At 33.7% G+C, this 12,805-nt stretch overlaps 1 protein-coding gene across 1 annotated transcript; it reads right to left on the bottom strand.

Moving 5' to 3' along the window:
* Positions 1-5,304: 5,304 nt before the first annotated feature.
* LOC132166471 (uncharacterized) lies at positions 5,305-6,751 on the bottom strand. Its single transcript, XM_059577291.2, has one exon. It carries the CDS (start codon positions 6,498-6,500, stop codon positions 5,556-5,558), a length of 945 nt encoding a protein of 314 aa, XP_059433274.2. The 5' UTR covers positions 6,501-6,751; the 3' UTR covers positions 5,305-5,555.
* Between the last annotated feature and the right edge of the window lie 6,054 nt (positions 6,752-12,805).

Raw genomic sequence — 12,805 nt, 5'->3', positions numbered from 1 at the left:
AAAAATTTATGTGATTTACTGATCACAGAATATTCTTTCTAAACTGGTGTGCGTATGAAGAATAATACATGTGAAAGCAGAAGTAAATCAACTCCTATGCTTGACTCAGACAATTCCTGCTTACATTTTGTCGTTTGCAATTAATTCATTCTTAAATGTGTAAGAAATTTTGGGGAATTTGTATTTGATTTTTATTGTTGAGGTAGGAAAAGAAAAACCCATAAATTCCCAAACAGGAGGGATTCTCAGTATCATTATCATAAGGGAAAAATGCAAAATATCAGTGATTTATCTGACTTGTAATTAACTTTGTATGGTATTAAAATGAGTTTAGAGGTTCTTGAGGTGTGTCAAAAAAATAATTGAATCCTTATAATCAAATTCCGTTCACTGACTTAACATATTCTAATAGCGTGAAACGTCATAGCCAATAAAATTGTGAAATTTGTCTTATTTAAGCTAGTGTCACACTAACGAAATCTGTTAAATTAATAAACCGAATTTGACTGTAGAGACTAAATTATTTTTTTAACATATTTCTAAGACTTTTGAGTACATTTTTGATACAATAAAAAGTTAATTACTAATAAGATAAATTACATGGAATGGACTGGTTTTAGATTTTCTTTCTTATGATAAGGAAATGCAAAAAATTGCGTGCAAAAAGGGATAGGGGAATTAAGGAATAGAGGGAAAACAAATAAGTCAATGAAAAAGAAATTAATATATTTTTGCAGTGGTTGCGGTCTCGCATTCTCTTTGTTGACAATAAATGAATTTGTAGACAAAACTTTGTTCTCTTGTATGAAATTAGCAATTGTTGGGTACTCTTCTTTTTCTTTTTCTTTTTCTTTTTTTACAAGGAATTCAATTTCATTGAATAAAATTTAGACGGAGACAGATTTTTCCATCAATACAATATCACGGATAACTCCTAAGATTTCAAACCTGCAGGTCTTCTTTATGAAACGTTTACAAGCCTCTTTGGTCAAGCCATGTGCCGCCCCATTAGATTGGCGACATACATGAAGGCATTCCCATTTAGCAAAAGAACGTAAAACTGTCTTAGTGTCTTCCACAAGTTGACCATATCTATCACATGGAGATAGTTTTCACTTTTAAACCAACACGAAATTATTTGTCAGAACCACAAACTACATGAACCAATTTACCAATTTTTTTTTTAACATTTCAGGTTAGCTTTGTAAAGTAATTGGAATATATTTTATTAAGTCAGTCATAATAAAATTATATATATATATATATATATATATATATATATATATATACAGTAACTTCATTTGTATTGCTTTAATATGTAAACATCTTGTATTTTGAATTTTTTATCAATATTTTATTCTAAAAACAACAAATAAAAAAATCATTAACAAACAAATTCACTACCATTGATCAATCGAGAGCCTCGTGGCTGACAAAACAAAAGCCATATTATAATTCTTTAACATCATTAGTTCAAAACACTTAAAAAAAAATTGAGCCGTTAAGGCTTGTCGGTAAATTTTAATCCTTTTTTTTTTTTTTTTGTTAATTCTGTTGACTTTATTATTATTTTTCTATACATTATTATTTTATTATTATTACGTAAATGTTGGGATTTGGATAAACATATGATTAATGAATAAATAAATAAACCAGAAAAAAAAAAAAGAAGACTTCAATGTTAAATGGCAATTAATTATATTGTTACCTTAACTCCTGATTTACCTAGATTGTTTAAACAAGGCTAACCCACATTGACTTGGTGTCCAAACCGGTTAATCCGTGATTGTCTCTAAACAAAGGTTTTAAGAACATTTTCCTAGGAAAGACACAACATCAAAGAATAAAGGAATGAGGAAAAATAAAAAAATAACTATATGAATGGAATGGTAAATGTTCCTCGAATCAATGCAAGAAGCTTATTATATATTGGGTTAGGTTATATTTTCTTTTTAAACCTCGCAAATTTAACAAGGGTAACCCACATTGACTTGATGTCCGCGTGGCATTTACTACATCAAACACAATAAAATTTAATTATTTTAGTAGCTGATGTAGTAAGAGTCTGTTTGGGTGTGTAAAAGTGTGTTTAACACTCAAAAGGTCTGGTAGAAGAAAAAAGTATCCGTTTGGTAAAAAAAAATTGAAAGCGGTTTTTAGGGTTTAAAAAGCTTTAAAATGGCTAAAATGCACTTTTGGCAAAAGCTTAAAAATGAAGCTTTAGCCAAAAATTATTTTTTAACTTAAAAATTATATTTCTCAAATACAATTCTAAACATACTCTAAGTGTCACACGGACTTACAAACAAAATCAAATTTAATGTTTAGTGGTTGACATGGTAAGTACCATGTGAACTGCTATGTCAATTTGTAAGGGGCTTGTAGTAAAAGCTATAGTACTCCCTAACAACGTTCATTCTACAATAGCTGTATCATTAAGCCGATGATAAGGGACCCTTCTTAAAATTTTCAAGTTTCAACTTGAAGGAAAGAAGAATAAGAAGAAGAGTTGAGAAAGACAACAAGATTAGGTGACAATGCACTTGTATGGTGTCTACCTCTTACCATATGAAATCAATGGAGTGCTTGAGTAAGTTGGTTAAATTATTTTAACCCACCCCCATGTAAGACAAACAAATTCCTAACAAACCATTCACCTAAATGTTTGACAAAAAGATATTGCCATCAATTGAAGAAAGACAAATGTCCCATATATAGATAATGGAATAATTTCATTTTAGATATGAAAGACAATTGCCTTGAAGGATATGCCGATTGCCTTTAAGCTTGGATTGCCCTATTGTTTTCCTTTTGTTGTTTTCTAGAGGAGGATGAGAGACAAAAATAGCTCTCCCTTTCTAGATGTCATCTCATGGCGGTTGCTGCTATGAGAATAGTCATCAAGACTTCAAATTAATAGTAGGAGATTCTATTTTTGGTGATGAAATGATTCCATTTCGTTCTTATCAGTCAGCATTTTGGTTATATATGATCTATGGAAGCTTATGGAAGAGAGAGAGCCAAGTAGGTTGTTATCCCCCGCAAAAATTTGATTTGACCTAATTGCTGTAAAAAAAAAATTAGGGGCGGAACCAAGATTTTTGGTGTGGGGGACGGAACACACACATTCAAATATATATATACGTGTGTGTTTATATAAAATAAAAGCATAAAAGTCTTAAATTTAATTTCATGGCGTCACAAACACACAATAATATAGACAACTAGCAAAATAAACTAAATATGATCTTTGAGGTTCAAGAAAAATGGTTCAAAAAATAAATATTGTGAACCCAAATGACTGTATAATAATCACTCAGAAAAATAAATTAAAAAAAAAAAACAGATATTTTCATCATATTCTACACTTTTGTTATATATATATATATATATATATATATGCAAGAGAAACAGAAAAACTCATAATATGTTGAATTTGGGGGGACAAATATATCATTTTGGGGTGACGAATTCTTAAAATATGGATATTTTATCAATAATTTTAAACATTTTGGGGAACATTCGTCCTCCCAACCCAACGCATAGATCCGCCCTTAGGCACATAGAGGGAATCAACCAGAGTGTTACCCCCACAGAAAAACTAGATTTGGCTTAAGTGCAGTAAAAAAAACTATAGTTACAACATATAAACCTCCCTGGTTGGTAGTTTTTTTTTTTCTCTCAAAATTAGAACTTGGTCTACCAAAAACTAATCACTTGCAAACCAATCTTTATTTTTTATAAATGAAATCTATAGATTTCCGTTTTAAAAAAATGCAACCCAAAATAGACAGATAGTGGGCATACAGAAGTTTGTCATAAAATATATTCATGAGGGTTGGTATATGGTTGATACAGACTACATACAGACTACAGGGTGTAATGAGCTAAGATTCAAACATTATAAGTGTGTTAAATGCTGCATAATTCAATTTGACCAACTTTTTTTTTTTATCAATTATCATACCTGGCTTCCCTAGGACCACACATCTTGCCAGCTGGAAATTAGCCTAGCCATTAATTGCAGTACGATTTGAAAGACTAATTCCAAGTTTTGAGAGGATAGATTATCTGTTATCACATCTATCAATTTTTATTACTTATTTGAAAAATTATATGGTCTCCCAAATCAAATTGTGAGTAATGGGAATGCAGCGTGTATTAAGTGTCATAAACTTCAGGGTACTAGTCATATGTTTTAAGTGATTTTTATTAAACGATTAATATAAATATATATTTAAAACATATTATGTTACATCGGTCTATATAAAATGAGAGTAGAGAGCAACATTAATCTACACATAAAAAAGGGAAAAAGTGAAACCAAATTGGCCGCTAAGAGTTGGCCACGTAATAATGTAGTAAAAGAACAATGAATGATGGCACATGGAAAGGCTAGAATATATAGGTATCAACATTTAAGTTCACTTGTGCTAGAAATTTCAAAGTCCAAGGCGGACCATAAATCCCATCTCTTGCAAAGAAAAAGAAGAAAAGACCCATAAGTTCTAGAACTTTACCCATGCCCCCACAAGAGAAAATCCCCAGGAAATTCAAAAAACCAGATTGTGCCTTTAAATTTATTTTGAAAAAAAGTGCAAAAAGAAAAAAAGAGTCATAGAATCTAACGGTTTAGAAGGACAAAGGCCGTACCAATTCCCATTCCCTAGGAAGCACCACAAGCCCTTTAAATTGAAGATCTAGACCAAACAAAGAACCCATTTTTCCCAGACCATTTGACCCCACTTTTCCTGACCGTTAGATAAAGAAGATCTTGTCTGGTCCATTAGATCGGGTCCCAGCAATCGTCACGAAAACACACACGCACCACACGCTCATAACACCAACAGCATCTGATGATATTCTGATCTAACGGACACAGTGGGAGCATTAAATTCTGTGTAACACTGCATCGCTGCCCCATCAGACACACAGCCTCCACCCCATTAATGATCAAACACGGAAGGAAATGTGAAAAGGCAATACTATTCCCTGTTGCGCAGGACACGCTTAAATTTGTGGAGGCCCCACCACCACTGTACGCCAGAAAGGTTTCAAACACAGTTGACGGACAGGATGCCACCACCTCATTGTTAGTTCCACTCAGATCAATTTTCAACCACTTGGCCCCACCCCCCAAATTTATCTTTGCTTAAGGTTCTGGGTACCACTATTATTCAGAGTAGGCGAAGAGGAGCATCAGCCACTATGCTTCCTGAGACGTACCGAATACTTTCTCAACCATAGAGTGCCTTGGGCGGTCGGAATCAAAAAGCATAATAGATGTGAAAAAGAGGAGGGTAATGAGGTAATTTAGAAAGAATCACATATTCACATTAAAGAAAAAATAATAATTTGTCTGTGATAATGAACATTCGTATGAAGGAAACACGCAATCCTCTCTCTCTTTCTCTCATTTGTAATTTAAAATTATGAACCATACCAAAAAAAAAAAAAAAAAAAAAACGAATAACGTAAAGGAATATAGGGGTAAAAAGAGTAATTTTACGTGAGAGCACCATCAACGGCGAGGGAAATGTCAACGGTCAATAGAATCAACGGTTGTGGTGGACTCTCCCGAAATCCGCGAGCTTCCTCGACCGGTTCTTGCAAAAAGACGCTGCCGTGGAGAGATGCGGCTTCATCGGAGCCCTGGCCTCTCCGGAGACCGCCATATCCGGCGGCAAGCCCTTCTTGCTCCAGTGCCGGCCAGGGCTCGCCCTCACCAGCGGGCTCAGGCAGAACGCCATTCCAGGCACGTTCCGGCTGTGTCCCTGCCGCGCCTTGCGCACCGCGAACGCCGGAGACCTCCACGACTCCGAAGAGTACCCGCTAGCTGAAGGAGATCGATCGCATTCATTGTCCGAATCCGCCGTCCTCACCGGAGACATTCCTCGATCGGTTATCGGGCGAGACTTTCTGTTCTCGGCGGCAGAGGGTTCTTCTACGACGAAGAGCCGCGAATTCTTTCTCCGGCTGCCGGAGAAGATCGCGGAGAACCATTGGGGAGAAGAAGCGATCGTCCCCGACGACGAGGGCCCGCACGATTCCTGAGACGAAACCCTAGGATCCGATTCGATTTTCTCGGATCTGGACCTGAACAGTCTCGTCAACAGCGAGAACCTCCCCCCGTTCTTCTTCCTACAAGCCTCAACGGTGGCAAAGGTGTTGGCCGCGTAGGTAGGACCCACCTGCGGAGTGCTGTAGAATCGTCGGTCTGAACAGGTGTTGTGCTGCCACGTAGACTCGTCCGATTTGCGCCGAGCTACGTAGGGCGACACGGACCGAGGGAAGGACAGCGGAGGCGGCTGTGGCAGAGCCGCGTCGGACTTCCTGGGATCCTCCGTCAAAGCAGAGGCGCGTGACTCCGCTCGCGACAGCTGCGCCTTCTGCTGTGCCTCCGCCTGCTTGGCGATTAGTTCGAAGAGGCGCTCCCGGAGACAGGAAGCGCAGACGCCGACGGTGCCGCTGAAATCGGCGGTATGTTTCTTACACCTCATTTAACACTATCAACTATATCTACAAATTTACGTGTATATATATATATATATATATAAAAATATATATATAAATAAATATGTATTTTTAGTAGGTGATCATATGGGTGTTAACCGTTGTGCAAAACCGAAGACTTTTGAAGAGGAAATCAAAGGGGAAAGCTTTGTCTTCTTCGTAGTTTCTGAGAGGAAAAAGGAAAGAGAGATGTGAAAAGAAGTGATAGAGGAGGAGTACTTGTGCGAGGGCGTTGGAGGGGGAGGAGGGATGATGAGTATTAAATTGAAGGCCACGGTGTGCAGGGGTATGTTAGGAATTAAGAAAAAGGCAAGCAGGCCGTAAAAAACAATTGGTGTTGGGTTAAACTTAATATCACCATAAAAAGGCACCTATTTTTGAGTAACTCCAGTTAATTGACTTGTGTTTGATTTGTAATGATTAGGGGTGTGAGTGATTAATTAACAAGTCGTTGTTTACCTTTTTATCTTTTCTTCGTTTACTTCCTAATTTACTCTTTTTACTTTTAACTGTCCGAGACTGGAGTCGTTGAACTTTTCTACGGATAAGGGACTTTATTAAAGACCAATAAATTTGAGGAGCCTGACTGGTTCTTCCCCCCCTTTTTTTTTTCTCCTAATATATATATATTTTTAATTGAAAATCAGGTTGTAATAATTAATGGTACAAATGAGTAACTCTATTTTATTATTATTTATCCTTAATCATCAACTCTAGATGAAGACACGATTTGATTTTAAAATATTTAAAACCCCAATCCAAAAACATGTGCTAAAGAATGTAAATTGGAAGATGGTTAAAAAAAAAAAAAAGTTAAATAACTTATTTCAAAAGTTTAAACCGATAGTAAATAGTAAATTTAATACTTATTATATGTGGGTTTAAATTTTTTTATTATTATTTTTGGAAAATGGGTTTGAAGGTATGATTACAACCTTAATACCATGTTACTAAAAAAAAAAAAAAAAAAAAAAATTGTATAAAATGAAGGAGAATTATACATGAATATCCATTGGACAAGATGTAGGTCTATGTATTGACAGTACTATGCACTTTTTGCGTACAACCCAAAAGCCTGACAGAAAGGGGGCATGAATGTTAAAAACGAAGCCTTATTAAATCCCTCACTCCACAGGCAATGATGTTTTTAACATATTTGGGCTTAAATAATACCAACAAATGCATCTATTTCCTATTGCCTAATGCAACATTAGGATAATTTTGACTTGTGATCCTTTACAAATTAATATTTGTAATAAATAAATTTTTTTTTTTAAAAAAAAGTAAGAAACGAAGAGCTTGACAGTGATCTGTTTGACCTTGACAACTATATATTATTTTTTTTATTTTTCTAATCTTGACCACTATATATTAATTTGTAAAGGAATTAGTCTAACGTGATATTAGGAATTTAGGGCAGAGTCAAGACTTCTTGACTTGAAATAGATATGCCAGGCCATGGCTCTTGGGTAGCAATGACTTTTGCTTGATTTACGGGGATTAGACAAAAATTTCATCCAAATTAGGATAGAAGGAGTTCTTCAAACACAAATTATGTAAATGTCACGTATTTTTTGGCACGTAAAAAACACGTATTTCTTGTAATAAAATTTTCTCCAACAACTTGTTAATGTTATTCGTATGCTTAGAGGACACGTGACATTTTCATAAACTAAATTGGAGTCTAATTTGAAAAAAAAAAAAAAAGGTTATGTTCACGTTAAAATTCTTTCTTTTTTTAGTTTGAAAAGTAAATAAATTATGTGGGGGCATCGCATTGGAGCTTCCATAACAAGTGAGTTCAGATTCCTTACGATATGAAAAATTGTAAAGGGAGCTTGGGCAGGGCACGGGCAGCGGGCTCCCTATTCGGACAAAAAGTCACTTCTCATGTACCTTTAACCAAAACAAAAGGAGCAAGAATAAATTTTTCACAATTTTTACCCCTACAAAATGGGAAGGACATCGAGTGTATTAGGTTTAGAACATGTTCGGGATTGTATTTGAGAAATAAAGCTTTTAAGTCAAAAAAATGATTTTTGGTAAAAGCATAAAGTTTGTTTTGGCCATTTGGCCCATTTTTTGGCTTTTTAAACCCTTAAAAGCGATTTCAATTTTTTTAACCAAACATGTATTTCTTTTTTCAAATGGGTTTTTTGAGTGTTAGCGGCACTTTTAAGCTCGTTAAACATACACGTGTATGTTTAACGAGCTTAAAAGTGTCATTAACACTCAAAAAATTTAAACATGCACCCAAACATGCCCTTAAGCTTTAAGTAGTGCGTGTATGTTTAACGAGCTTAAAAGTGCCGTTAACACTCAAAAAACCCAAACATGTCCTTAAGCTTTAAGTAGTGTTTCCCCCCCCCCCCAAAAAAAATAAATAAATAAAAATTGTGGGGTATTTTGACAGCCAATGCTATGACTTGTTCGTAGGTTCAAGTTGGTGTTTATTGTCCCTTAATAAGCCCCACCGTCGTAGGGTAGGTTCATTTGAAATGGTCGGGCGAGGAATTGGCCCCGCTACCTTTGACGTCTTACATAAGTAATTTCCACCACCTAATATATCTTTTGAGCAACCAACACAATAAATATTACAATCTCATTTGCATGCCTTGTCAAATCCAAGAAGTTTCCTCTTCTTTGATCTTTTGTGTTGTTTCTTCCACGTTACATAACATGTTTCAACTAATACTTTAAGCGGAGACATGAAAAACATAGATTCCGATCCCAATAATTTACTGTCCGAAGTGTATTTATTCAAATAAGAGGATCATCGGAGTAAAATTTATTTAAACATGTGAGTTTTATGCTAAATAAGGCAAATAAAGACGAAAACAGGATAAGGAAATAAATAAATCAAACAACTAAATTGTCTTGTGAAGTCCATTGAGTGCCGATTACTTTGGGTTGTCTTCATTGACTTGTGAAGCTAAGCTCAACATCATTATTCTTAGACAATGGACTTTAATTAACTTGTAAGATTTATGGTTTTCTTGCTGTCTAATTAATTGTGTAAGGCAAAATAATTGAATGAAAACATAAAAAAGGCTCTTTACAGAGTTGTTATGTGCCTTTATATTAATTTTTCACCATAATTACAATCGAAAAATAAGTCAACAATTGATTAAGAAATTTAAATTTTGTTGACATTCTAAGTTTAATATGATCTTTTATCAAATTGGCTGCCAAATACTCATACAAGAAACGCTACTCTTCACTCTCAATAATCACACTCATTTATTGAGTCATTTCACACTTGTTAACGTGTCGTATTTTAAATGGATTTTCATGTCAGTCATTTAAAACACGTTGTGTCAGCTAGTGTAGAATGAGTGTGAAGAAAGAGTAATATTACTCAGATTTGGCTTAGGTGTCAGCCAGATTTAATTTCACACATTGTTGGTCTTTTATAACAAATTTGAAATTAAATCTAAACTATTAAAAAAAAAAATTACAGGAAATTTTACTTTAGACCTCTAAACTACCGCACGTTTTGAAAAGATCTCCATAAATTTCAAAAACTCTCAATTTAACTCCCTGCCTGAACTTTCAATTTGAAAGTGAAAGGAAACTTTACATTAAATCCACGTTACCCTACTTGTAAACTATAAGATGGATGAAGGCATTTCCTGTGGATATGGCTTGTCAAAGAGGAGCTGGTAATTCCAATCTACAATATGAAAGAAAGTTGAGGCCACTTTGTAATTCTATCTATTTTATGGGCTTTTCAAAAAAATCTTCAGCATCACAAGCCACCAAATTGGCCCATATCTTCCCACGCCACTCATTACTCAATATCGTACCCCCACAAAACGACGTCGATGCATTTGAGTCATGCATGAAAATGAATTTGCACGGTTGCAGTACTTTGAATACAGACATTTCGATATGCATATATATACCTTTGAAATCTCCCTTTTAATGCTGGTAAAAAATAATAATTTTGATTTGATATATTTTATTATTATTTCAAAGGATAATAAAATAAAATAATAAGTTAGGAGATCCATTGTAAACCCATCAATTTATGGTCAAACAGAAGATAATTATTCTATTTAAAATTTTAATATATATATATATATATATATATATAACAGATTATTAGACAAATTGACATGGATAATTGTAAATGTCACTATCTCAATAATGTTAGGGTAAAGATATTGAGCACGCCCGGCGTGCTTCAACAGTGAAGCACGCCGGCCGTGATTTTTTTTTTTATTATTATTTTATTATTTTAATTTTTTTGAAAAAAAAAAAAAAAAAAAAAAAAATTTAGCCAGGCGTGCTCTGAATCATGACTCATAATGTTATTAGCACCAAGTGTACAAGTTAAACTTGTCACTTTTAGTACTTGGGATAAATCCAAATACACATTTTAAATGTGATTATCTCAATAATAATAATATTGGCACCATATATAACTCAATCTCTCCATTTCATAAATAATAATAATAATAATAATAATAATCCATTTTATGATCGATATATTGTTTTATTGCATCTAACGGTGAATACTCATTTCAAGCAAGTTCTCATTCCTAGGGGATCAAAAATTAGTTTGCTTGTCTTTTAGAATTGGATAGTGGGAAAGGATTTAGGTCGGGTACCACTAAAAAAAAAAAAAAAATTACAACATATGTGTTTTATTTTTTTCAACGGTCCAAATTTTATTTTATTTTTTCTCTTTTTTATAAAAATGTTTTGAGATTAAATCTAAACCGTTGAAAAAACTACAATATCCGAGTCAAAATTCGGAAGGAAAAGGTTTTTGAATCATCATTAGTAGAAGTTAGTTAAGTCAAATATAATGGCAACAAGGGCCAAGTAAGTCCCATTAAAGACCACCTATCCTTAGTGGTCACAAGTCTTTTTGTTTCCTATAATTACAAAATCTCAACCCCATTTTGTTATGTTTCCTTAGTGCACATGTTAGGGATTGGAACTTGGCCCCATTGTTGTGGTAACCAGCAAAGCCATTAACATGTCATCAAGTGTTAAAGCAAATGGCAGGATATTTACACGCAAAAATCATATCCATCATAATTGTATCTTGTTAGCTTGTGCTAGATTATTAATTTAATGATTAATTTCACCTTTTTTATGAACTTAAACTTCTTAAATAATTATAAAATAACTAGCGGTTTAGAAGTCAAGGTTCGCAAAGGTTCGAAATCAAACCTTAGTGCTATAATTTACCTCATTTCAACCAAATATTTCACTTGATAATGAGTCAGGATTCGAAAAAATTCGAAATTGAACCCTGACTCTATAATTTACCTCATTTCAACTTATTTCACTTGCTAGTGAGTCGGGATTCGGAAAGGTTCAAAATTGAACCTTGACTCTATAATTTTCAACAAAATATTTCACTTGATATTGAGTCGAGATTCGAAAAGTTTCGAAATCAAACCCTTACTCTATAATTTACCTCATTTCAACAAAATATTTCACTTAATAGTGAGTGAATAAATTGCAAATGAAAGGTATTAGGAGGTTGCTTCTCTTACATTGAATCTTGCCACCTTCAAAGAAATCTAATTCAAAAGTGAAAAAGTCTACTGATAACAAAAATGTCAAATTTTGTAGCAAGCATCACGTGTACTGTGGAGATATTTCCCTCTCAATTAGTGTGGATGAGGTCAAATTGAGGATGAGAGACTGAGAGAGCCACCTCCCCAAAGTAAGACAAGGAAGAAAGAAGATTGTTTTGATTTCTTCAACATCTTAATGATAACATAGAATTAGTATTAAATAAATTTGGTTGGGTCAGTTAAATTTCGGTTTCGATTGAGCAAATTTGACCCGTAACTAATCTACTTAATGCTTGGGTAGGAAAATGTTTGAAGTACTGTAACTTTTACAATAATCTTCATACAAACTAATGTTGCAGTTCATAATCAATGAAAATAATTAAGAGTGTATGATTGAAGTAATCATTAATTAATTAATTAAATTAACATATCAGCTTTTTTGCCTAATTATTTTAATTACAAATGGTTACATCAATTTATTAATAATCTTTTTCAAAAAAAAAATATATATATATATATATATATAATCTTATAGTAAAAACAGTAAATACCCATGACACTAATCAATTTTTATGTTAAATGGCAGGTGGATTTAGGTTGGGCCTATTTATTGCCGGGTCTAGTTGTAACATAATAATAATAATAATAAAAGTGAAGAGTAATAAGTCAATTTTCTAATAAATAAAAAAGGTGGGTTGAGGTTTAAAAGTAGGATCATTCTTATATTGCAATTTAATTACACACGAAGAGCATAT

Source organism: Corylus avellana, chromosome 2 (assembly GCF_965113065.1).
Source record: "Corylus avellana chromosome 2, dhCorAvel1.hap1.2, whole genome shotgun sequence".
NCBI lineage: Eukaryota > Viridiplantae > Streptophyta > Magnoliopsida > Fagales > Betulaceae > Corylus > Corylus avellana.
Note: the sequence above shows the minus strand (reverse complement) of the source record. Positions and strands in the feature narration are given on the sequence as shown.

Bases quoted from the DNA above. Each gene is read 5' to 3' on its own strand.
- LOC132166471 (XM_059577291.2), bottom strand. From the start codon at position 6,500: ATGAGGTGTAAGAAACATACCGCCGATTTCAGCGGCACCGTCGGCGTC.